This window comes from Natrix helvetica, assembly GCF_964273705.1.
Source record: "Natrix helvetica genome assembly, chromosome: 1".
In the NCBI taxonomy this organism is placed as follows: Eukaryota; Metazoa; Chordata; class Lepidosauria; order Squamata; family Natricidae; genus Natrix; species Natrix helvetica.
Genome location: NC_138548.1, coordinates 48,291,398 through 48,318,973, shown reverse-complemented (window position 1 = coordinate 48,318,973; position 27,576 = coordinate 48,291,398). Strand labels below are relative to the sequence as shown.

Below are 27,576 nucleotides of genomic sequence, written 5' to 3'. Positions count from 1 at the left end.
CCCAGGCACTCTACCAATATATTCATCGAAAATCCCATTTGAAATAATGCTTAATATGAAGAATGCAAATTGTTATAGGATATTTGAAAGAAAAAGTACTCTTCTGTTTCCATATGCCAAGGTTTTCATCATAATCTAACCCAAGAATGCTCATCCCGTGGTCCATAGGCTACATGTGGCCCTTCACTGCTAGTAATGTGGCCCCACAAGATAATAAAAATATTGAAAAAGTAAATGTTGTTATTTATGTACATTAACTGTATTATTTATTTTATATGCAGCCCAAGACAATTCCTCTTGACTCAATGTGGCCCAAGGAAGTCAAAAGATTGGACAACCATAGTCTAATTCCTTCAGTCACTTTAAATGACTAGACACAATAACAATATATAATGTCCATTAATGAATTCTAGCTACATGGAGAGCAGGATACACAAATCCTATCCATTTGTATCAATCTCAATCCCTGCTTTTTTCAAATATTTTGTAACAAAAATAAATAGATATACACATTCACATTATTATGCCTCTTTGGACAGAAGGGTGTGTAGGAGCTCCTCATCCCCTGCAAATTGAAACCATGACTTTTCCAGAATTTTTGAAATTGGGAAATTTTTAGGCAAAGGAATACTGTACTTATTTGCACAGGATACATTTGAGTCTCAGCTATACACTTTCCAATGCAGATACTCTAATTTGGTGGCAATATGTCCATGGAAAAAAATAAGCCTCACAGTATTTTCTTTAAAAATTGGCTATAATTTCTAACTAGCTGTCATAATAACATTCAAGTTACTATTGTGATTACACCCATATTATAGAATGTATACATCATTATACATTGTAAGCAAAAAGTTGCAAAAGTTTGACTCCCTCTTCTTTGTGGCAACCCCTGAGATATTGGAACAATGCTATCATGTCTCCCCTAGTCCTTCTTTCTCTTAAGCTAAACATACCCAGTTCCTGCAACCGTTCTTCATATGTTTTAGTCTCCAGTCCCCTAATCATCTTTGTTGCTCTTCTCTGCACTCTTTCTAGAGTCTCCACATCTTTTTTACATCGTGGCGACCAGAACTGAATGCAGTATTCCAAGTGTGGCCTTATCAAGGCATTATAAAGTGGTATTAACACTTCACGTGATCTTGATTCGATCCCTCTGTTGATGCAGCCTAGGACTGTGTTGGCTTTTTTGGCAGCTGCTACACACTGCTGGCTCATATTTAAATGGTTGTCCACTAGGACTCCAAGATCCCTTTCACAGTTACTACTACTGAGCAAGGTATCACCTATACTGTACCTGTGCATTCCATTTTTGTTGCCTAAATGTAGAGCCTTACTCTTTTCACCATTGAATTTCATTTTATTAGATAGTGCCCAATGTTCAAGTTTGTCAAGTTCCTTCTGTATCTTAAGCCTATCTTCTGGAGCGTTGGCTATTCCTGCCAGCTTGGTGTCATCTGCAAATTTGATGAGTTCCCCATTTATTCCCTCATCCAAATCATTGATGAAGATGTTGAAGAGTCCTGGGCCTAAAACAGAGCCTTGGGGTACTCCACTGCATACTTCCCTCCATGTAGATGCAGTTCCATTGAGAACTACATGTTGAGTGCGGTTGGTCAGCCAGTTACGAATCCATCTGGTGGTGATGCTGTCTAACCCACATTCTTCTACTTTATCTAGTAGTAGGTTATGGTCTACCTTATCAAAAGCCTTACTGAAGTCCAAGTACTTCAATTATACAAATTTATCTAAGTATGTTTCAGGGCTTTTACTTGCAGGAGATAGAAAAAAAAAGATAGAAGGAAAGCTTGATCAATGTATTTATTCATTTTTTCTTCCATAATGAAAATACCCCCCCTACTAATTTTTGTTGTTATTAACATCACAAGCATACATCTTCCTCAAATACTGTGTTTTAACTTACAATGTGATCTGCAATCCCAAGAAGCTTTGCATCAGTAGCATGTCTGGATATTTATACCATCTATCTACAGTATATTTCATATTTGTTTGCAAATGAGGTTATTTGATCTGAATTTATAAACGCTTTTAATAGTATCTTGCATTAATTTTGCATAAATATGGTTAACTTTAAAATAAACAAACAAAAATGTATTTTGTATTTTAGCAGAGATTTACATATCATTTAATACTTGGCATATATCAAACATGAGACAGCAGCTCCCCACAGTGGATAAAAGAGCAAGTAGCATAAACATCCTGTTTCTATGGAAACAATAATTTCACTGAAAATTACTACCACTGTCCACAAATACAAAGCCAGAGAACAGTCTAGCAAACACTTTTACCACTCCCAATAGTAGCGGTTCTCTCACACATTTAACTTACTCTATTCCTTTCATGACAGTTGCTTAAAAGATATATGTAAAAGCTTACAAATGTTGGGAACAGACTAGATGACTCAATTTAACATAACAATTTCTTCATATGAGCTAATAGAAGTCTATTTTGTAATTACACTGAAGCAATTTTAGATTGGGGCTAGACAATGTCACGTCTTCTCCTAACTTCTACAGTTCACTTCTATTGGAAAGCTGGTTAAGGTGAATGGAAACTGAAACCTGAATCATCCGAAAATCTCCAGGTTGACTAATCTTACTTTAAAAAGAACTTGATTTTGTCTCATTTTGGGTCATTATATTTCCCTGAGAATTATTACTTTATCATTTTTCATAGGGCAGAAATGAAAGAGAAAATAACCTCAAGTGGCATACCACAAAATCAAGTAAAAGGGGAATTGTAGAGCAAAATATCTGGAAAGACATGGGTTTGGAAAAGTCTGTGGCTTTGCTTCCTAGTACAATACTTTTCAAAAATGTGGAATTTAAGTCTTACCTATAAATCTACTATGCTTTTTTTAGGCAGAAGGAATCCCTCTGGTGAGGAAACACAGGACTATATTGGCATCTGAGAGGTGCCCAGAGGAATATGCCAGACAGCTTCCTAAATCAATTTAAGCAGGAACCCCATCTTATTTGTATTTGCTAACTTCTTTTTATTCCTTGGCAGTCAGTTCCATCTGTACTATCACTTATTATCTTTCTCACCAACACGCATAGTTGTGGCTCTATTGAACCAGAATCCTATTTCAGTTGTTTGCGTTATTCTGCATGTAGCAAGTCTGTCTTGTCTCTCTGTCTTGCCTACCTACCTCAAAACTCTAATTCCTGTAACCTTTAACTAAATGAAACAGTACACCATAGGGCAAAAACTTTTGACTCAAGGTACCTCAAATGGACTAACTTACAGTATGCATTCAGAACACATTTAAAGTTTTGGATAAGCTTTGCAAACTTAGGTATTCCACACTTTGATTTTGCATTTTTCTACTCACTAGGAATCCCACAGCAGAATTAACCATGATGGTTGAAAGAGGTTCTTCTTTTACCTTTACCTTCTGAATCCATTATTTTATAAAAGCAACAGAGATGTAATCTGTACTAAGCAATAATTTAAACTTTACTTTAAAAAGAGGTCAGAAAAACCTTAAAATCTTTATTTGACTATTATGGCACAACTTTAGAATATATTTTATTTAACATACATGCATGCTCATATCTATCCTTGCAAACATTATTAATGGGCAAATCAAAAGTCCAATAGAGAATATACTTTATATATTCACTTTAAAGAATATCAGAGTGAAAGCTTTTCCTTACTATCACTGATTTTGGGGACAGAAGTGCCAGTGATCTATACAAATGTTAAGATTTCCATAAGAATCTTTTCCACCCTGTCATTAGACAATGAAGAGCTCTTATGTAAAATTAAGGCCTTTTTAATGATGTCACACTTCATATTTTAGTTTTTGTTAACTATTGATCATTATATTAACAATAGAGAATGCCATGTTCATATTAAATAATTCTAGTCACTAATGTTAAAAAGTGTGGTAAAAGTACAGAGATTTTCCATTTTTAATATGTCCCTATTTTACAGATTTACTGGCCTTACTATCAAATTAAATAAAAAAAATAGAAGAGGGGAAACTTCAGTAGAACTCTTATGTTGGACTGGTGCTTGGACTGTCTCACAATAAAGTCTGGCCCAATAAAAATAGTAGAACAATGGCCTGATTTTAGGCTACAGGAATTTTACTCCCCCTGAATTTCATTTAGATATAAGACACTATGAAATACAATGGCTTCATATGAACATCAGCCAATATAAGTAAAAAATAAATAAATATAGAATTGGGTATGCGCCTACCTAAAATGTGGTCTAACTCACATCATATACCCGTATCTTCAGAATTCCCTCTATGAGATTGCATGCATTCATAATCTGTCTCAACAGCTGATTTAGATGCAGAATATTCTTAAACATGGAAACATCAATAGGTAATATATGGGAAGATATAAGGAAGTGAAAATGTTTCTCCATAGAAACCAATAAGTCAATTACAATCATATAGATTGGAAAAGCCAAAGGCAATCTTTGGAACATGAACCTTATAATACTTAGTCCATTCAAACCCAAAATGTATGTTCCCAAACTGCTCCAACTCAAAGAATATAGAATACCTTATCACATGCAATAAAGGAAACAATTATACAGCAGCATGGAATCCTGATCCCTCCATACATTAATCCATTCTACTGTTTGATTATATGCAGAGCTTATTGGGGTCAGTCTACAAACTGAGAGAAATCAAGTCTCTATATAGGGAAATATAAGTTTGATGAAGACAGTGTCTTTTATACTAGTCATTACCAAGAAACTTTAATAAACAACTGATGATTATTTATTGATTTCTATGGAATACCATATTGTGTTTCTGTTTAAAATGTTGAAAAATATAAATGTAGTCCTTTTGATAAACTTAAACAGAGCACTTCAGTGAAATTTAAATCCCTGTTCAAGCAGCTAATGTATATCTGTTGTATAACGTTCTGTATCAGTTGGATAATTACTTGATGAGTTATAGATATTCTAGCTACATGGAGAGCAGGGATATTTCATTCTCCTCCCAATCCAAGCAGAGACGCGCGAACCGAGCACTATGATTCCGTTCCGCAAGAAATCCTTCGGATCGCACCTCAGCAGAGGAAAGAAAGAGAGAAAGGAAGGAAGGAAGGAAGGAAGGAAGGAAGGAAGGAAGGAAGGAAGGAAGGAAACAGCCACAAACAAAACTGTATAAACAGAGCAGCTATGGAAGGCACTGGGTCCTGCTTAGCTGTCAATCAATTTGGTGTAGTGGTTAAAGGCATCTGGAGACTGTGAGGCAACCACCAAGAATGTTCCAAATAATCAGGTCTAAGGATGTATTCTCATGACTTTATATTCAGCTACCTTGGTTTTAGATCCATGTCCCTCCTGGCTGCTAAGGCTACCTGGAAGATGACATATGATGAGTTTTGGATACAGCCCAGACAACCAAATTAAGGTGCACTTTAGTCAAATTTGATGGGACTTAATATGGACTCTAAACTCTGTTCAGCTCTATGATGGATTCATTCTGTGTTGCTTCTATGTTGTCAGCTCTTCACAGTGGAAAAGATCAGGAAACAGACTCCATAGGAAGTCTGTAACTATGTTATAATATCAGAGTCTTGCAAGCCTGCTTTAAGTTTTAACTTTCTTCCCTCTTACGCTCCAGTGAATCAAGTAACAGCTTCCTTGGGTCTCTTCTAAATATTACGGTACCTTGTTTCTCAGGACCTAATGAATGTTTCAGTCTTTTTAAATTATTCAGTGACTCTTACCTATTTCCCTAAAAATCACCTTCCTGATGCTGTAAGAAGTTTCCAAAGTTTCAATGCATAGCAGAAGTTCCCAAACCATAACTTCACTCATATGGGACAATCCTCACTGCTCACATAGTTGTCTTCACAACTATGTCAGCAGTGAGCATTGTCCCATATTTGCCATGTCAAATAAAAAGTGTGTATCTTGTTTTTCCATAAACATGAATGTGATTGAGTATTTCTATAGTCAAATAGCATTTTGAGAGATTGCAGTAAAATGCTATTACTACGATCTCTGCCGCCTGGAACCGCCCGAGAAGCGGCAGGTAAAGCAGCGAAGAAGAGGAATTCTTGGGGTTCGAATAAAAACATTACAGCCTTATTTTTGTTACTTTCACTGTTTACTGACTTTACTGACTGTTAATGAGAGTAAAGATAGTTCTTAATATGTTACATGGTTGACATAAAATTGTTCTTAAACTGCTGTTAACTTTATACAGTTGATATAAAATATTTTACTACAGTATTTGGTTCAGAATCCTTTTTTTCTAGATTTTCCTCCTTTAAAATTGGGTGTGTCTTATATTCCGGAGCGTCTTATAGGGCGAAAAATACGGTACTATTTCAGTTGGCCACCTATTATAAAATGCCTTGTTCCCATGTCAATGGATATACTTCCAATTTAATACCGTGAGATTACTAATTGCCATGATGGAAATTAGTAATATATTTTTAAAGTGTTCTGGTAACAACTTCATAATTGCCCACAAAATAACTATGAAGCACTGTGGTAGATAATGAACCACAAAGTTTCTACATACACACACAAACATACACACACACAATCTCTCTTTCATATATGCATTTTGAGGTTTTGCTTTTTGTATGTTTTGTTTTTAATTTCAAGTTAGATTGCAGGGATAAATTAATTAGATTTTCTAGAGAGCAGTTTTGAAAGTGGTTAGCCATTGCCTTCTTCCAAGGTCCAGAGGGAAGGAATGGCCTAAGTCAGCCATCTGGTTCTGTGACTAAAATCTTTAATCCTTCACCAAACTGACTCTGTATTTTAAGAATAGTACTAAGTATTAAAAATGGGTAAAAATGAAATTCTAAGCTGATAAGAAGCCTTCTCTATGTAAAATACATTCCAGTATGAGAGTAAATAACTAGATTAGGAAACTAGAGCTTCTCTTGTTTTTTTTAAAGTCTGTTTAACTCTCCTTATGATAAATCCACCTTTCTATTTTTTAAAAACTGATTAATTCAAATGTAACTCCGGTAGACTACATATATTTTTATTTATTTCTTCTTCAAGTTTTGATCTCTAAAACACCTGATGCTTGTAAAGACATCCCCACAAATAAATTCAAATCAAAACCAAAGCATTTTTGTTGGCTCTACAACTCTTATCTGCTCTAAAGAAGAAAAATGGTTATCATGCTATTATTATATGAATTACAGTTGCATATATAGATCATTATTTCTGTGAATGAGATATATGCAACTGTGACAGTTCAGTATTCAAAGAAACTTATCCATCTGAACATCTACCCAGATAATACTATGTAAGAGAGTTAGTAAGGGTCTAGCTAAGAAATCTGATTTCTCCAACTAGTTTTATTTTTAAACCTAATATGCTATGTACTAATGAAATAGAGTTAGGGTTACATATCTATGGTGCTATAGGCTATAGAAATATCTACTCACAACCTGCTTGTATCTCAGGGGGAGTATTCAAAAGCATCATGGCAGTGGCAGCATCAATGTCAGGATCTGGAAAAATCAACCAATAAATACATTACTTTACAAATGGGCCAATTCCCAACCCCATGACTTGACAGAATGAATTGAATTGCTAAAAGATTTTAAAAGATTAAATCAACAACAACAACAACAAAACCAGAGAAAAGTCCTAATATATAAAACAAACGGGCATACTATCACAATTCAGCTTATCAACTATGCTACAGTTTCTTTCAATTTTTGCAGAGATCTCTATTTGGTCAGGTTTTACTGCTTTCACATCCACACAGTATCCTAGGGCATCTTAAAGCTGGTTTTTAAAAAGACTTTCACTTGCCAGGAGACTCTCTGCAACGTGTCTTAATCCTCTCAAATATGCAGGTAAAGGTTTTTTTTAAAAAATAATTGGGATCCAGTCTGACTCCTTTCTCCAATAACACTGGTCTGCTTTGCACACTGTGCTAGGTCATTTTTTTCCCCTTTTTGGTATTATATATGAATATATATATTAAGGTTTGCGAGACATGATATAGACTGTATCATATTAATTAGCTAATTGTGTTAGAAAGTCTAAGTGCATCATTAACCACCTTTCATTTAACATTCATCTCCAACCATTCGTTCACCTCCAACCACCTAGCTTTTGTCTGGATGCAAGTTAAAAGAGTTGTACTATGTTGTACTGCAATTCATTAGTGAACAAAGGTTAAATTGATTGCTGTCTTATCAAGCCATATATATTAGAGGTGGGTGATAAAGGTGGAGTATGAGCCAAATAGTTTACACAATTGTATACATGATACTATTGTCAAAACCTGGACTAATGTGTTTCTGAATACACTAGAGGTTGATCTTCACTTGAAAAGAGGCTTTACCTCTTTGCATATAAATTTGGAGACTTCCTGCCCCACTTCCCACCAGTAAGGGTTAATAAAGGAAAAATCAGCATACAGAGCTCAAAAATATGTATATAAAAAAGCAGAGCCGCCCCTGAAGGCAACAAAGACATTTGCATAAGGCCCAGTTTTACTTCTAATAAATTATCACTGAGGGCTTGCCATTATCCTTAATCAGTTTTTGAATCCATCACATGCAGTTAGTTGACAGATGGTAAGTAAGAGACACAGAGCAAAATATGATTCTTTTATAACTATATTCCTTAGTCTTTGAGAGGAGGCCACATGGCTGCTATGGAAATAGACGTTGTCATGACAACAGTAAACAACCAAGAACAGCCAGTGAATAAGCTGAAAAGAACATCTGCCCCAGCAAAGCGTCCCAGCTGCCCTGGGGCGAAACTCACTAATAGTGTAGTGATGCTGCATGACAGAGAAAGCCGCCTATGCCATGTTCAAATAAATGAAGTGTGCAATTGAAGCAGACACAGAATGCAACACCCTTGTTGACTGCTGCCTCTGTGCTGCTAAACTGAATGACTAATGGGTTTCTTTCTTTCTTTCTTTCCTTTCTTTCTTGAGGTGGGGGGAGAGAAAAAGAGAAAAATACTTGTCACTACTGAAACTAAATTACATACCACAAAATTCAATTTGCGGTTAATAACTTCTTGGCACTTTATTTTGGATATTATGTTGGAAAATTACACTTTAGTGTTAAAAATACATATTTCACATATGTTATAAATGCAGTTCAATTTCAAGGGCAATAATATAATCAAGTATAAAACCCTGCAATCTGCTGGGAGGTACAATGTAAGAGGCTGTAATGGTTACTTTCCTCCTTTTCTTTCCCAGAGAGAGACCCCCCCTCCTCCACACATGTTACCTTTTATGGTTGCATTTCTCTGAGGGTCATGTTACCCTCATTTATAGATTATGCCTTTTTAAACAGTAAACTCATGCCCTGTGCTAACAGAAATTGAGTCAAGGCAAGGCTGCTGAGAAACTAGGGGGAAAGTATTCATATGCTTGGGAAATTCCCTGAGGCTAACAGAACTTCAAAAATAAATTGTTCTAGATGGAAACATATCACAAAAAACTGAAAGGGGGGGGGGAGAGAAGAGGAATAATTTATTTCATTCCAAAATAAGGCATGTTTGGTCTGCTGGCTGCAGCTCTGAATAAGAACATAATTAAGTGATAATATTTATTTATACTATGTATGTGTGTATGCAGGTCTGTCTGTCTGTCTGTTTCAACACACACACACAAACACACACACACCTATACAGCTCTGACTGCAATGCTACATGTTTCTGAATATATTTATAGATATAAAAGAACAATCCCCAAGTGTTGCCAATCAAAATGTCACTGCTGATTGAAAGATATAACCCCAACAAACCTGAAGTGTGTAAAGATAGATATCTTTTACTTGTTTCCAAGATAGAATTGAAATTCAAACTGTTTTTACTGAATCACTGACTGAAATTAGGTTGTTTGATATATCAGCCATACAAATAAAGTCAGGTGCATAATATTTTTTAAACTTGATAGTATATATTTTTCCTGCAAAGTACTTTCCAATTATATGCTGAATTATTAATGGGTATTGTTGCAAAATCAAACCTTTAAAGATAAAAATCTTAAAATGTACAAGATGTCAGGAAACAAGATACCCCAAACAAGAAAAGATAGTATTCTTTTTAGTTGTTGTTGCTTCCAAGAGCAAAAAAAGTTCTATGACTTGCAGCACAATACCAACTAGATGACAAGAAGTATATAAAACAAGCTACTTTGCTGGGAAGACACCAAATTTAAAAGCTATCAATCCTTTCTTGAAAAGCAACTCTCAGGTCCAAATGAGACAGTATTAATGCTTCTAGAATGACTTTCATAAAAGTTCTTTCTCAACAATACATAGGCCTGGGTGATTTTCTCTCAGTCCCCAGAGCTCTCAAACAAGCTAGAGATCACTATTTTTTAAATTTTTATTTATATTTAGAAACCACCCATCTCCCTCTTAAAGGTGACTCTGGGATCCATTTCATGATCTCTTTGTGGGCAGACTTTATATGGAGCAAACCTGTGAATGATCCTAGTCTTTTTCTTGATCTGGAGTTGAGTTCTGAGGAGTTAACCATTCAGTGGCTCCTCTTATTACCAAGGTCCACTCCAGTTCACTATCGCTTCTACAGAGCACCTTTGGATGACAACAGTTTTCCAAAGGCTGTGCTGTTTTCAGAAAGCTATGCTGCTTTTGGAACAAAGAGTTCCAAAGACAGTGAAGCTTTCCAAAAGCAGCGCTACTTTGGGAAATGAGGAAGAAAGGTAGGAAAGTAGGAAACATTCACTAGAGAAGGTGGTAAAAGGTTGGTGCATGGAACTGGAGAGAAGGCAGCTGGGTGAACAAATGCTGGCTGGGCTGGAGAGCCATGTGGGGCTGAGGAGAGAAGACTGATGGGTGAATCCTTGGTGTTGCTGAGCTGGGGAAAGAAGGCAACTGGGTGAGAGAATGCTTGCTGGAGGGAACAGGCAGATAGCAGGTGTTGGAGCCAATCCCTTATCATACTTAGGCATGGGGCTGGAAGGGGCCAAGCCTGGACTGGCTTGGATTAGGGTGGGTATTTGCTTAACAATCCACAAATCTCAGTTAATGCCGCTAAGGGAAGAGCTGAGATTGCCATCATAAATTGGTGTAGTCACATGATATCTCAACTCAATATAATCCCCTAGTAATGAATGGATGGTTACACCTTGAGGTGGCTGCTTGGATATTGACGTTAAAAAAGATTACCTGAATACAGGGCAGAATCCTCCAAGACACTTATCTTTTTGAAAAATTAATTTAAGAAAACAAGAAGTATTCAAACTCAATTGTGGTGCATGATTACAGCAAACATATTCAGAACATCTAGGATATAATTAAAAGGTTCCTGAAAATGATTTAATTAAAAACACTTGCCAAGTATTTTAAAATCAATAATATAATTGCTCAGGGATTGAGCAGGAAGTCCCTAGTTCAAATCTTATCTTTACATAAATTCACTCAAGGGTATTAATTAAATCACCTTTCTCTGTAATCCACAAGGAATAGTTAGGATAGCTATAAAGATTATAAGAATGCTTATTTTCAGGGAGGTCTTTTTTATTTTTGAGGTGTAGAAGGCGGCAAGCATGGTCACCTCATGGCTGCTGCTGTGTTGCAATATTTTCAGGGAAGGATTATTTTCAGGGGAGGGCTTATTTTAGCACATGCGCTCAAAAGCCCAATTGGCCTTATTATCCGGGGAGGTCTTATTTTCAGGGAAACGGGGTATCTGCTGCCCAACTCCCAGCAATTTAAGAATTCATAATTTCCTGAACTTTGAAATCAAATATAATCCAAATGACATCCACACATAACTCTCATACACAAAATGTTTTGGTTCTAGCTTGTTACATCACTTCACTGCCATGATTTGTGGCTTTCAAAGGTAATGGTGGTGGCAAACTTTTCTTAAGTTTTAGACAATATTTTAGACAATAAAAATATTGCTACATTAAATTTATACAGGTAGTTTTAGTTTAACGATGCTAATTGGAACTAAAAACTCTGTTGTTAAGTGCCACACTCATTAAGTCAATGGCAATTTAGGCAGTCCCGGCTGTAGTCATTAAGCAAGGATCACCTGTTCTGACTTCCTTTCAGCTTTCCTATTGACTTTGTCTGTTGGAAACTGGCAGGGAAGACTGCAAATTGCAACTACAGGAATCTTGAACAGCTTTTAAGTACGAGAACCAGTTATAACTACCAATCATTCAGTACTGTCATATAGCCAAACAGTCACTAAATAAGTGATCATTAAATGGGAACCACTTGTACGATATTTCATCAAATGCATGAAGGAAGCTTCTCTGTTTGATCACTCCCTTCTCTAATAATATCAAATAAAGGTAAAAGTAAAGGTTTCTCCTTTCCAGTCATGTCTGACTCTTGAGGGCAAGTGCTCATCTTGGTTTCTTAGCCAAGGGAGCCACTGTTGTCAGAAGATACTTTTGTGGTCATGTGGCCGGCATGACTATAGGCCAGCGATGGTGAACCTTTTTTGGCTCGCATGCCATAAGTGGGGGGAGTGCAGGGGGGTCGTGTGCAGGCGTGCTGCACCCATAATGCAGTGCACGACTCCCCCAGTGCACATGCGTGCACTCCCCATGCTCCTATAAAGCCTCTGGAGCCTGAGAAGGGCGAGAAAAGCATGCAAAAATTGGGGGGTCTCGCACTACAGGCGAGACCCCCCAATTTTTGCATGCTTTTCTCGCCCTTCTCAGGCTCCAGAGGCTTTATAGGAGCATGGGGAGGGTGAAAACAGCCTCCCCCACACACCCTCGGAAGCCGCCCTGGAGGCTTCAGGGACCTTCAGGAGGCTTCCCTGAAGCCTCCGAAGCAGTCAAAATGACCCTCCGAGCAAACCGGAAGTCACTTCCGGTTTGCTCGGATGGTCGTTTTAAGTGTTCTGAAGGCTTCAGGGACCATCAGGAGGCTTCAGCGACCTTCAAGAGGCTTCCCTGAAGCCTCCAGGGCAGTCAAAACAACCCTCCAAGCAAACAGGAAGTCCGTTCCTGAATATCCGGTTTGCCCGTAGGGCCGGTTTTTTGCACTCCGGAGGCTTCAGGAAAGCTCATGAAGCCTCCAGAGGGCCTCCAGGAGGACAGGGAAGGCTCTTTTCACCTCCCCAGGCTCCTATAAAGCCCCTGGAGCCTGGGGAGGGCGAAAAATGGCTTTAAAAAAGGGTGAACTCAGCTGACCAGCGCGCGTATGCGCGTTGGCCAGCTGACAGGGCAGCGCCTCGTGTGCTCTGATAAATGGCTCTGTGTGCCACCTGTGGCATGCGTGCCATAGGTTCGCCATCACTGCTATAGGCCAAGGAGCATGGAATGCTGTTATCTTCCCACAAAGTGATACCTATTTATCTACTTGCATTTGCATGCTTTCAAACTGCCAGATGGGCTGGAGCAAGTAAAGGGAGCTCACCAGGTGTTGAACCTGGGCTGTCAGCTTTCCATCTGTCAAGCCCAGCATCTTTAAGCACTGAGCCATCACACTCCATGAATATCAAACGCTGCTGAGCGATTAAAATTTATAATGTTGTATTCCTAAAAAGTCCTTCTTGAGATTGAATCAGAGAGCACCAAACTTTTAAATATTTTATTAATACTATTTTTAAAGCTACAATATTTCCTAATAGCTTTCTGTGCAGGCAGGTCAATTAACTCTTCAGTTTTTAATCCTGTGAAATATAAAGTTCTCAATAAATAACAATAGGATGAAATACATAGTCTAATAGATACACATGGAGATTAAAGCCCATTTATAAATGGAGCACTTCAAATTCTTTCTATCATATGGCTGTTTAGCTACTGAAGCTGAGATATTAGGTATGGACTTACGCATATGCATATTTTTAGAAGTTTTAGTATTCTCCACGAAACAATGTTATTGGGTTGGAATAATTGTTTTTTAATCCTCTGAAGCAGATTAGAAAACAATCATCTCATAAAATTAACCAAGATACTCATGCATCTGTAAGATGAATTTTGATGTAGACTTTTCCAATATTTCCTTCCTACACATACTTTGTTCCAAAAATTATTTGAACCAGGAAAAAATTGTCCTAAAACATTAATGGTTATCAAACCAATTCAAACCTTCTGTCTACAAGAAGGGATTTTAAAAATGTATATGGAAAACCCTTTTAGACAATGGTAATCCAATTCATCTTAGAGATACTATAAATTTGTTTGTAATTTGCTTGAACAACATTAGTTTCAGTTCTAGTAGTACCATGTTTTCCCCAAAACAACATAGGGTCCTATTTTCTTTTGATCCCTGAAATAAGTGCTTGGCCTTATTTTTGCGGAGTCTTATTATTTCTGAGGTGCAGGAGACGGCGAGTGTGATCACCTCATGGCTTCTGCTGTGTTGCAGTATTTTTAGGGAGGGCTTATTTTGGGGGGAGGGTTTATTTTAGCGCATGCACTCAAAGGTACGATTGGGCTTATTATTCAGGGAGGTCTTATTTTTGGGGAAACAGGGTAGATTATTCACCAGAGCTAGTAAATTTTTCATAAATATTTTTATAAAGCCGGATGAGAAAGCGTTCTTCTTCTGTAGTTTTCTAGTGCAACTCTTAATTTCCCACATGCCCATCTCCAAAATTTACAGTGTCAGTAATTTCTCTATAGATTTAAGGTAAGATCTAGAACAGAAGAACATACAAATACACATTGCATAGACATACTCATTAATTAAAACAATAAAAAAATCTAAATCTGACAAATAGCCTTTTGGGGCAAGAAGAAAAACACTAAATTAAAATGCAATTTACATTCTTCTTCATTTTAGGTGATATAAACAATAAAAAAGAAACCAGACTTGTTTATTACCAAAACCTTTAAATAAAATTTACCTGAAGTAATATAAAAATAGAATGAGAATTTTACTCTCTAATTCTCTCTTACATGAATGCTAATCTTTAACTATCATCTGGCGGCAAATAAAATGCATTAAGGAAGCTTCAGTGCAAAGAAATGTTCCACTATTCCTGGTGACTCTTTTAAGGCTCTAAAAACATTGCAAACACTTAAAATTACTTTATCTAACAGAAGAAGATAATTGCTATTCTGGAAAACACAACTGTCTTGCTTTTCTATATGTCCAGTAGGGGGTAGAAAAATCTAGTATAAAAAATAACTCTGGATTATTTATTTCAAACAACTTTAATTCTGAATGTGATAATTCAGTTTTTTTTTTCTCCTTTCAAACAACAGCATACTTTAGATCAAAAAGTAGAGATCAGATCATCGGGGATATTTCTAGGCATTATAACATAGCTGCTTCTTCAGGTAATTTTATGTGAAATAGTTTTCTGTTAAACTACTTCCATTATTCTGGACAGCTACACCCAAGAAATTTACGAAGTGATTTTTCATGAGGGCAATAATTAAACGCCATGTATGGTCTTAATACTTTCTTGTGGACCACTGTTTTCCTCTGACTGCATAATCAAATTTCAATAGATGGCAAGCATGTGGAAAATATAGCATAACAGTTAAGATCAAAAGATGAAAAAAGTTAAGAAAGGCATAGTTAGGCTAACCCCCCCCCCCAAAAAAAAGTTAAATGCAACCAGAAAATTGTCCATCCCAGGAGAACAGGAATGTTGTAAAGTGCAGACAAAATGCCCCTGATCCTCGTTCCCCCTCAAATCTTTCCGCTTGAAAAAACTGAGGTTAGAAAATTAAATTGGAAAAAAACCCCAATGAAGCAGAAATTCAATAAGGATAGAAGTTTTTCTTGTAGACTTCTCTTCCTAATGCCAACAGAATGCCCATGAGTTCAATCTGCTCTTGCCAATTGTGTTTAGAGTAACCAGGTAAAATGTTGTGTTTTATAAAACAAACTTAGAGAAAACAAATACTGTTGCTATGTGATTCAAATATAAGGCATGGCAACACACAGTTGGGCATGGGAGATAATAGGATCTGTAGGCCTTGATTTCATCAACAGGTTGAACAGGATACAGAACATTAAAACATTGCACTTGTTTTAGATGTTATCTCATCTTTTAAAATCTCATTAAATGCTTGTGGCTTGGCTTTTTTGGGGGGGAACTAGTGTATATAATAACAATTGGTTTTAATATAATAACAATTCTTGTTTTAGTATTGTTATCCTGAAAAGAAAGTCTTCCCTCTCACACATGCTTGTTGAGAAGCAATTTACAAAACATATTAGAGAAAATTTATCTATGTGGTCATTAAGAATCATTAACAACTTCATGTCATATAATCAAAATAAATCTGACTCCAAACATATACTCCAAATAGCTGTGACATAGAAGAGAAAAAGGTTAAGAAGGAAAAACAAAATCAAAGTAACTCTATCACCATTTTTTCACCATTCTTATAATAGCTAGTTGCAATGGCATTGGGTTATTCAGAGAACTTAACATGACATGGCTGCTTTCAAAATAGATAGCATTGCTATCATCTCTCTCTCTCTAGGCATCAAGTCTTGATGGAATTTCTGCCAGCCAGACACAGCGACAGTCAGGAACAGTGGCAGTTTTATTTGGATGTTGTTTTCTCCCCCCCCCCCCATTTGTCAGGTACTGAAGCTCGACAAAATTCCCCAGTTTAACCAGAAACTAAAAGACCCTGCTATGATCCTGTTTCCCACAGAATAGAGCTCTTAGTAGCAAATATCTTTCCCCAAAAGCCTTATTAAAAAAACCACTAAAAGACAATGTAATGCTTTCAATAACTTGCAAGGTAGTTTCTAGATTAAGGATCCTAGCTTGCACAGTGTAAAATGCTTGGGTAAAAGTAGCTTTCACTTGCATTTGTGGGAAATCGACTAAACTATTTTAAAATACAACTGGTGAAAAACAAAAACAAATAGGTCAGTCTAGTAATTTGACAGGAAACTTAATTAAAGAATGAGGATGAATTGCAAACAAGGAAACAAAGGAAGAGCAAATGGCTTGAGAGGAAAGGAAAGACAGAAAGTCATGGTGGATGGGGTTGAGATTCTCAAAAATAGGTGTTAAGGTTGTAGAAAGTAATGTATAAAGTAGTATATAGATGTGATAAAAGCAAGGTTAATTTGCAGAGACATATTACTGTTCTACTGCTTGCATAATATGGAATTCCTATATTGCATGATCACTTACCCCCAAGGTTCCTGTAGTTTCAAACCTTCTATCATTTCCTCTCTGTTAGTGAGAATTAAGTCCAATATAACTGATCCTCTTGTTCCCTTCTCTACTTTTTGGGAAACAAAGTTGTCTGCTAGGTTTGTTAGGAACCTGTTGGATCTTCCATTTGGTGCAGAGTTTGTTTCCCAGTTGATGTCAAGGTAGTTAAAATCTCCCATTACTATTGTGGTGTGCTTCCTACATACCTTAGTTAGCTGACTAGTAAAAAGTTCATCTACATCCTCTGCTTGGTTGGGTGGCCTGTAGTATAGACCTATGGCAATGTCACCCCCCCCCCCCAATATTGACCCAAATGCATTCAAGGTAGTTTTCATCATTGTTGTGCTCTACTTCTGTAGAGATGTTGTTATTTCTTATATATAGTGCAACTCTACCTCCTCTTTTATTTGGTCTATTTCTTTTAAATAATTTAAATCCTTCCAGCTGTATGTTCCAATTGTGGGTTTCATCCACCATGTTTCTGTAATGGCAACAATATCGTATCTGCCCTCATTTACTTGAATTTCTAATTCACCCTGTTTATTCCTCATACTCTGGGCATTGGTGTATAGACATTTGAGTCCATTTTGATTGATCTTGTGTTTACTGTCAAAATAACATGTGTTATGCCTGACTGCCCCTATTTTCTTGCCACTTGTATGATTCATGCACATGGTATGCACTCACTATTAATAGTGCAATCACTATTAAATGCTTGGTTTTGCTTGACAGCAGGAGTGATAATCTTACCCGCACAAACATCTATGTCACATGCACTGATAACCCTATGAATTTTAGATTGCTGGGGACAGAAATGTTCTGTATCAATTAATTCTCTGTCCCCGCTGTTCAGTTTAAATGTTTATCCAGAAAATCTGTGAATTTAATGTCAAGTAACTCAGTCCCTTTCTTGGATGGGTGCACACCATCTTATTAAGATGGCCTCAAACCTGTGGGCCTTTTGTAAAGCCTTGAAGTATTGATTATGTGCCCAGGCCTGAGATTAAATTTGGACAGGGAAATACAACTCCATTCAGTACCAGAGATGGACTTTCTCTGGAACTGTTGGCTCCAGAAATCCAAACTCATTCCAGAAATATACAGCTCACACAGTAGTGATGTTACATATGTCAAGACAAGAGGTCACAAGGGCATGGATGACTGCGTACAAAGCCTCTTAGTCCAGGAATGAATGCAATTGATGTACAATCTGAAGCTGTACAAATGCTTTTCTAGCCACAACTATCACCTTCTCTTCTAGCAGGATGAGTAAGTACAAAATGACCTCCAGATTGCACATGGGTCTGTATGGGGCAGTGCCAACCCATCCAAGATCAAAAGTGGAAAAACCTTGTCATCAGAAGACCCAAATACCCAAAGCCAGTTCAGTCTTGCCTGGGTTGAGTCTATGCCCATTGTGCCCATCTAGGCCCTAATAGTCTCCAGGCACTGGGAAGTGGAGTCCCTCAGATAACTTAGGATAGACTATCCGATAGAGATATAAAGTTGGATATTATAGCACCGTGATGGCAAACCTATGGCACCCGTGCCACAGGTGGCATGCAGAGCCCTCTCTGTGGGCCCATGAGCCGTCACCCCCAGCTCAGCTCCACTGTGCATGTGGGGGGGGGGCAGGGGGCGCGTGTGCATGCGTAGGGGATGGGGGAGAGTGTGCCCCCCACAACCTGTTTTTGGTCCCAGGAGGCTGCAGGGAGGCTGCTGGGCCAAAAACAGGGGACAGGGATGTCGTGCATTCATGCACAGGGTGTGTGTCGTGCACAAATTGGATTATATGACAAAAAGGTTATTCATCACTGTTTTAGCTTTATCAAAGTAAATAAATAATAAAGTATAAATAAATATATAGTTTTAACTTACATATAAAATGCTACAGTGGAGTCCATGGAATTTCCACTTAAATGTCTTTTCAGCAAGGTTTGCACTGAATTACCTCCTAGGCACTGATGCCCGGACTTGGCATAATATATACAAGTTCTTTCTCCCTACCAGCACAGTTGCACACATATGGGCTGCCATTCAGGAGGCAGAGAGGACTACTTCAAGATATTAATTGGGAAACTGACCATTCCCAACATGTTATATAGCATTAGTTAAAATGTAACAATATACTTGCACAGCTATATACTAGTTTCGGCTCATGAACCTCAAATTAACAAACACCGGGCAATTTAGGTTTGTTGTTTTACTATGTTGGGAGTTTATTTTGATTAGAATATTCAGAGCTTTGCTGAAAACTTTCAACAAATATGGAAACATGGATAAATATTAAATCCCTTAAGAGGTGCTGAAAATTACAGCATAGGTTTAAAAATAATGACTCAAACACACATCTGAAGGCTGAGAATGATTCTATTTTGGGTAACTGTATTCGTTTTTTAAAATTGCCACAGGAGTGCATTGCATATCTAAATATAGCACAACAGAGAGAAGATGCTACTTTCAGACCACTTCATTTCTACCCAACTGTTAAAATTACCGCAATGTGTATCTGCCTTGCTATGTGTCATCTAAAATGCAATAACCAATGGCACTCAGTATTGGGCAGAGTGACTGATTTTTGTATTATGGTACTAGGTCCTTAAAGCACTTAACTTTGAAATTTAAACAAATCCCCCGAGTAAAACAATTCAAAATTTGGAACATTATGAATGAAAAGACTTATTAGAATAAATAGAATAAATAGAATAAATTTAATTTGTTAGCCGCTCCCTCTCCAAAAGGACTCAGGGCGGCGTACAATAAAAACCCATACAAATGGACTTCCGGTTCCGGCGGCTACGGCGACGGGCAAGGACTTTGCCCGCTCCCGCTCTTCGGTGGGCTTCCCCCGTCTTCGGGGGGGCACAGGACGCCCCGAAGAGGCGCCCTGCCGAAGGAGCGGCTCGCGGAAGGCTCTGGCACCGGCGGCGGCTGGTGGGGGCTTTTCCGCTTTGCTCCAGGCACCGGGGAGCAGTTTTGGAGGACGCGCCTGCGTCTCGCCCCATGCCAATCGGAGAATGCAAAACTGAAGGAAGCAGCGGCAGTGTGGTGAGATGCTTCCTCTCTTCATCCCCTTACTTTTGAATGGATAGACTTTTCAGTAATTTTAAAAGTTAACCTTTCGGATTCACTCTTTGAGGAGCGGCTAGAGGGGAGGGGGATTCCCCCCCCTTGGACAAGCGGCTTGTTAAAATTCTGCTCTCACCCCCAGGGGAAGGAGGAGGGGGGAGAGCCAACTAACGATGCCTCACCCCAGCAAAAGTGCTTTTCATGGGACTTAGATCCAGAACTTATTGATGATCTGAGAACTTTTTGAACTTTTTTTAAAAAAATTTATGCCTCTGAGCCCAAAGCTGGCAGGGCAAGATGGCACACTTCCGTTGTCTTCATGAACTGTGAAACCTGACTCCACCTTTAAAATTCAGGCTTCCGGTCTTTGTCTCCGAGTCACCCAGAGGAATCTCTTGTGGATTGTTATTTTCTGAACTCTTTGGAGAAAAAACTTTTATCTATTGCTAGAGTGACTAAAGAAACTCCCACCTGTTTGGATCCTCTGCCTTCTGGACTCGCCTGCCTGCTCTACTTCTCCAGCTGCCCAGTTTCTACACTGACTGATCTCTTTGCTTTTTAAACCATGTCTCCAAAAAGACCACCTCCTGGAAAACCTGGCTTTGCCACTTCTGCTCCAACATCTGCAACATCCAGTCCAGCCACACAGTCAAAGATAACAGAACTGATGCAACCTAAGACTACAGAGATAGACCTTCAACAAATGCTTCAACAAATTTTACAGGGCCAGGAGGAAATCAAGAAACAGCTAAGGGAAATGAAAGATGAAATTAAAGAGAATCAAGCTCAAATTTATAAGAACTCACAGAGACTGGACCTTGTGGAGGGTGGGGTGGCGGAGGCGAGAGGGGGGGTAGAGGCTTTACAGAAGGGAAACAAAGAACTTGATATCCAACAAATGAAAACAGAGTTTGAGAGAATGTCCTTTTATCTTAGATTTCAAAATGTAATAGAAACAGATGGGGAAAACATAAGGGACATTATGACTAATATTTTAGCTGAATACATACACAAAGATAAACAGCAGATGGAATGGGAGATAGATCTGGTCTATAGAGTGAATTCAGCATATGCCAGAACACACAATGTACCCAGGGAGGTTCATATTAAATTCCTTAGGAAAAGCACAAGAGATGAAATTCTGGGTGTACAAAGGGGGCAAACACTGACATACCATGACAGGGAGATAACCATTCTGAAGCAGATTCCCAAAAAAATTAGGGAGAAAAGGAAAAACTATTTTTCGCAATTGGAGAATAAACTATACCAGAAGGGGGTGTGGTTTAGATGGTTGATGCCTGAAGGTATGCTGATATTCTGGGAGGAGACAAGAATCAGAATCAACACACCCATAGAGGCACAGGCCTTTATGGAAAAAAATAAAGCGAACCTAGAAAAAACAGAAGATACCACAATGGTCACACAGGACACGGGAGGGGCCGGAGCTCTGCCAGCGGGGGGTGAAGGGGCAACACCAAGAAAGCTCAGATCACAAAAATGAATAAGAAAACCACAATGTTATAAACAGACCGAAAGTAATAATGAAATTATATCTAGACTATATATCATAACTATATAAACCGATTGAAAATTATTTTTTCTAGAATTAATATGCTGATTTTTTATGATTATGTATTAATGTTTGATATTTAGATGTAACCTATGAGTTTGGAGGGAGGGGGCATCTGCCACACTTGCAACTGCCAAAATTTGTAACCATTCCACTTACCCTTTTCCTTATAAATGTTTTAAAAAACCAATAAAACTTTTTGAAAAAAAAAAACCATACAAATATACATATACATACAATACATATACACATACATATAAACATATACACGTACATGTACATGGAGGAGGTAACAATCGTTAAATGCATACAATAGTAATAATAGAATTAAAATTAACAATTAAAATACCCTCAGTTAAAATTACAAATTTAAAAAAGACTGTCAGGAGCAATGGGATAAAACTATGGTTGAGCCAGGCCAGCTAATTGGAAAAGGTGGGTCTTGAGCTTTACACGGAAGGAGCGGAGATCGGAGGTAATCCTGATGTCAAGGGGGAGGTCATTCCACAGGGCTGGGCCCATCACAGAGAAGGCTCTGCTCCTAGGCGTCGCCCCCCGACACTGTTTAGTGGACGGCACCTGGAGAAGTCCCTCTCTGTGCGAGCGGATTGGTCGCAGGGATGTATGACTATTAAATAATAGTCAATTCTTCCAAGGGATTTGGAAATGTTCCAATACTAAGGGCAGTTTGCCAATTTTAGCACAGGGCATAGGGCAAAGCACTGGAGGGTTGGTATTCACTAAGCATGCCAGGCAATGCTATATCCCAACGATGGCGAACCATTTGGGCTCGTGTGCCATAAGTAAGGGGAGCGCAGGGGGGGATCGTGTGCGAGCGTGCCACACCCATAATGCAATGCGCAACCCCCAGTACGCATACACGCACTACAGGCGTGACCCCCCATTTTTTGCATGCTTTTTTCGCCCTCCCCAGGCTCCAGAGGTTTTATAGGAGCCTGGAGAGGGTGAAAATAGTCTCCCCCCCGGAGGCTTCAGGGACCTTCAGGATGCTTCCTTGAAGCCTCCGGAGCAGTCAAAATGAACCTCCGAGAAAACCAGAAGTCACTTCCGGTTTGCTTGGAGGGTTGTTTTGAGCGCTCCGAAGGCTTCAGGGACATTCAGGACGCTTCCCTGAAGCCTCCGGAGCAGTCAAAATGAACCTCAGAGCAAACAGGAAGTCCATTCCTGAACTTCTGGTTTGCCCGTAGGGCTGGTTTTTCTGCGCTCCGGAGGCTTCAGGGAAGCTCATGAAGCCTCCTAAGGGCCTCCAGGGGGTGGGGGAGGCTCTTTTCGCCCTCCCCAAGCTCCTCTAAAGCCTTTGGAGCCCGGGGAGGGCGAAAAATGGCTTTAAAAAAGGGTGAACGCAGCTGGCCAGTGTGCGCATGCGCGCTGGCCAGCACCTCGCGTGCCCTGACAAAAGGCTCCGCGTGCTACCTGTGGCACGTGTGCCATAGGTTCGTCATCACTGCTATATCCTCTTCTCCTTCAGAGGGAAAACTTTCATATTTATTTATTTATTTATTTATTTTATTGAACTTATTAGTCGCCCCCTCTCCCCACAGGGACTCGGGGCGACGTACAGAGCAATAATCAAGATAGCACCATAAAATCGTGCAGAGGAGGTAAAAATAAGTCCATAAATAAGCATACTTACAAAGTTTAAAACCCCAAAAATATTAAAAACAAAATTTCCCATTGTAAAATGACCTGGGGTGGCAAGATAGTAACGTTATGCCAGGCCGGCTTGACAAAACAGGTAGGTCTTCAGCTTCATACGGAAGGAGCGAAGATCGGTTGTTGTCCGGATGTCTGGGGGGAGGTCATTCCAAAGGGTAGGGCCCACCACAGAGAAGGCCCTACTCCTGGGCACCGTCCCCAGGCACTCTCTAGAGGACGGCACCCGGAGTAGCCCCTCCCTGTGTGAGCGAGTGGGTCGCAGGGATGTATGGGGCAGGACGCGATCCCGCAGGTAACTAGGCCCTGTGCCATGGAGCGCTTTGAAGATGGTAACCAGTACCTTGAAGCGCACCCGGTAGGCCACAGGAAGCCAGTGCAGCTCGCGCAGGATAGGTGTTATATGGGAGAATCTCGATCTCCCCATAATAACCCGCGCGGCTGCATTCTGGACCAACTGCAGTCTCCGGGCGCACCTCAAGGGGAGCCCCATGTAGAGAGCGTTACAGTAGTCCAGGCGGGACGTCACCAGCGCATGAGTGACTGTGCGCAAGGCCTCCCGGTCCAAATTTCTTTGTAAGGTAAGCTACTATGAACTGCAATGTAGATCTTTAGGAAAATACATGAACGAGGTGAATGAATTAGGTTGAGGATTCTGCTTGCACTTTTTTGCACTTATTTTATTTTAGCAAAATTATATTATTCCATCCAGGCTACAATCTAATCTAATCCAGGCACTCAGGAGCTCATCTGAGGCAGGTTGGACTAAACATTGTGATGGGCTGAAAGGCATCTAATTGCCTTCTATACATCGGACTACAACCTGTGGCTGTGTTGGTGAACCTTTTCGGCACCGAGTGCTGAAATGGGAGTGGACGTGCACACGCAAGGGAGTGCCAGAAACCAGAAGAGCATTTCCCTGGTGCAAGCTTCCGGTTTCTGGCATGCGCACTGGTCACTTGGTTTTCTGGTTTCTGGTGTGCATATGCGCGCTAAGACCAGCTGGCCAGCACGCATATGCGTGGCGGAAACCAGAATTTCAGCTTCCTGGCACACCAGGGAGCTGCTCTTCTGGTTTCCGGTGCTCCCATGCATGCGAAAACCAGCTGACATGCGCGCTGGACCCCGGAATGGGTGTGACGGCTGATGTACCCCGAGAGATGGCTCTGCGTTCCACTTCCAGCACACGTTCCATAGGTTCACCATCCCGGACCTACGGCCTTTTTATTCCAGCATGTTAACTGCTTCATCAAAGTGCCAGCTCAACAAAAAATTTGGCAACAGTGTGAGAGATTGTTGAATCAGTTCTAGTTTGTTGTCCTTGTGGATCTGAACAGGATTCATGGATGAATCTGGACCACAATGTGTCCTGCTCCCTTTTGGCTGGTACTGGCTAGGAGGGATCAGATAACGGAGAGGTTGCATTTAACATTAATAACTTCCTCAGCAGGGGAAAGGCTTATAAAAGAGGCATTTATACATTTCTTCCTAAGGAAGCTAACGTTAGATTGCTCACTTTTAAAAAATATTTTCAGGCTACTTTTGAATATTCCATTCATGGCCAAAATGACTACGAATATTCTGATGGAACAACGTTATGTGTACCTGGATGAAGCTGTATGCCTAGATCTATTTCAGATCAGTTTCCACCTGGGGGCATGACATGCAGATAGCTTCTGTTCTGTTCTGTTCTATTCTACTATACTTTATGCTCCATGATGGTGCAGATTTGTGGGCCTAGGTGTGATCTTTTTGAACAGTCCACTTAGGTTCAATTTTTCCAACTACAACAGATAGGTTGAGCTCCCAAGTGCCGGATTAGATTAGATTAGATTGTTTGGATGGAATTACATAATTTTGCCAAAATAAGTGTAAAAAACGTGTAAACAAAATGCTGTGTTTATGCATCCAAACAACTCCCCTATGAACTTTCTGGCTTTCAAAGAAAATGAATAATGACAGATACAGAAATACTGAACATAAAATCATAAACGGTATATAACAGGTGATCAAAGGAAAGTTTTGCTCCTTTTTGAATATTGAGAACAATATCAACCATTAAAACATAATGTAGGTTCAAGAGTGACAAAAGATTCTTATATGTAACTGATGGCCACTAATTTAGATGATTTTAAAACTGGACAAATCCAGTGGGAACAGAGATACAGTATTAAGCACTTCTAGTCGGAATCACTCATGTTATCAATGGCTATCTGCAAAAAACAAAGGCAGCATTCTTAACTAATCAACTGCTAGAGAGAAACAGTAGCAGAGCCTATCGTCCTTGTGTCCATGCCTGTGTGCATCTGACTGATTGCTAAGTAGCAGAGCCTATCGTCCTTGTGTCCATTTCCTGAATGCATCTGACTGATTGCTAAGTGGCACAGAATGCTGGACTAGATAGGACTTTGGTCTTTTGTTTGGCTAAATTCTTTACAGCCTTTGGTCTTGCTTCCACAACAACTAAACGGCAAATAAATGACTAGAGTTCATTTAACAGACTCCAAATAGAAAGGCTGCCTGCTCCTTTTCTGGGCGGGAGCAATTAGCTTCTTTGATGGGGAAAGGCTTCTGGCATGCACAGGCCATGCCATGCCACAGAAAAACAGACTTCTCAACATTGTTTTTGCATTCTAGCTTGTCAAAAGTCAATTTTTACTTTTTTTTAAAAAAAAAGATATTTTTCTCTTATTTGCTTCGCTGCAAATAATGTGAACATTGTGAACAGTAAACTCCCTTAATGGCCTGATCTCTTCCTATGTTCTTAGAGCATTTAGAGTCAATAGGGCAATTTTTGCCATATTAAGTATGTAGAAACTGAGAGTAGGACCATACCTCCTTATCATAGCCTGGCTTATACATCATATAGTCTGATACTAATGACTCCATAATGGGATGCGGTGGCTCAGTGGCTAAGATGCTGAGCTTGTCAATCAGAAAGATAGACAGTTTGGCGGTTCGAATCCCTAGTGTCACGTAACAGAGTGAGCTCCCATTACTTGTCCCAGTTTCTGCCAACCTAGCAGTTCGAAAGCATGTAAAAATGCAAGTAGAAAAATAGGAACCTTTGGGGGGAAAGTAACAGCGTTCTGTATGCCTTCGGTGTTTAGTCAAGCTGGCCACATGACCACGGAGACATCTTCAGACAGCGCTGCTTCTTTGGCTTTGAAAAGGAGATGAGCACCACCCCCTAGAGTCAGGAATGGCTAGCACATATGTACGAGGGGAACCTTTACCTTTAATGACTCCATGTTTAGCATATGAGGAAAGTAGTTACAGTGGAGCCGGGCAAGCTGGGATCCTTCAGATGAGTTGGGCTACAATGCCACAAGATTCCACTAACATGCCCCCTGATTAGGGGTCTATAATCTAAATGTATTAGAGCATAATACCAGTTGGTTTTCAGACACTGGGAGGGATATCCTTAGAATATCAGAGAGAATATCAGAGAATCTGCCTGCCATGAGCAATTCCCTTTCCTTTTTGATAGATTTAATATACTATATGTTTGGAGCTAAACATCTAAAATACTTCAACTATGTGGAATTTAGCTACATTGTTACCATAAACTAATTATTAGGTTTTCTCTTCCAGTCTTTCTAAGCCACAAAATCACCCCTCCCCCCCCCAAAAAAAAACTGCTTTGCCAGCCAATGCTTTTTGGAAATTATACTTTTCATATAACTGCCAGAGGCTTTTTTTTTGTCCCTATTTTATAACCTGTTAGCATCTTCATTCTATTGCCTTTTCTGTTGCTGGTCTTACTTCATTCATAATATTATTCAGTTCACGTATAAATCTGCTATATACTGGTGTTATAAGAATTCACAGGTAACCAGGAATTATTACTCTTTGAAATTCAAATAATAACTGCAAAGTAAAAGTAAGATACCGTTTATCAGATAGGAAAAAAGGAAAACCTAAAGTTTTAAAATATGATTGGCAGTTATCTGAATCTAACAAAGTTCATGCCAATAATAAAGTGCAGAAGCTCAATATAAAAGTAGGTATTGTATACAGCCTAGGGATACCATTTTCTCCCTATGGCTTAAAAGCTATTCAAATTTGTGGCTGGGTTCATACTTACAATAAGCACAGTAAGACTTGATTTTGATTTAATGTGAACGTGGGGTAGTAAATAAGCTGAAGTTAGTTTTAGGGAAGTAAGTCACTGTTTG

General features: G+C 39.2%; 1 protein-coding gene across 5 annotated transcripts in view; it reads right to left on the bottom strand.

Annotated features, from left to right (window-relative positions):
- Nucleotides 1-27,576, bottom strand: part of FOXN3 (forkhead box N3) — a 184,692-nt gene that overhangs the window by 22,391 nt on the left and 134,725 nt on the right. For 3 of the 5 annotated variants that reach the window (XM_081936931.1, XM_081936930.1, XM_081936932.1), the window contains exon 5: nucleotides 7,416-7,481. The exons of 1 other annotated variant lie outside the window; for it this stretch is intronic. In XM_081936931.1, coding sequence (XP_081793057.1) covers nucleotides 7,416-7,481 — 66 coding nt within the window. The remainder of the gene's footprint in view (nucleotides 1-7,415; nucleotides 7,482-27,576) is intronic. One more of the 5 variants, XM_081936933.1, reaches the window with a different exon arrangement.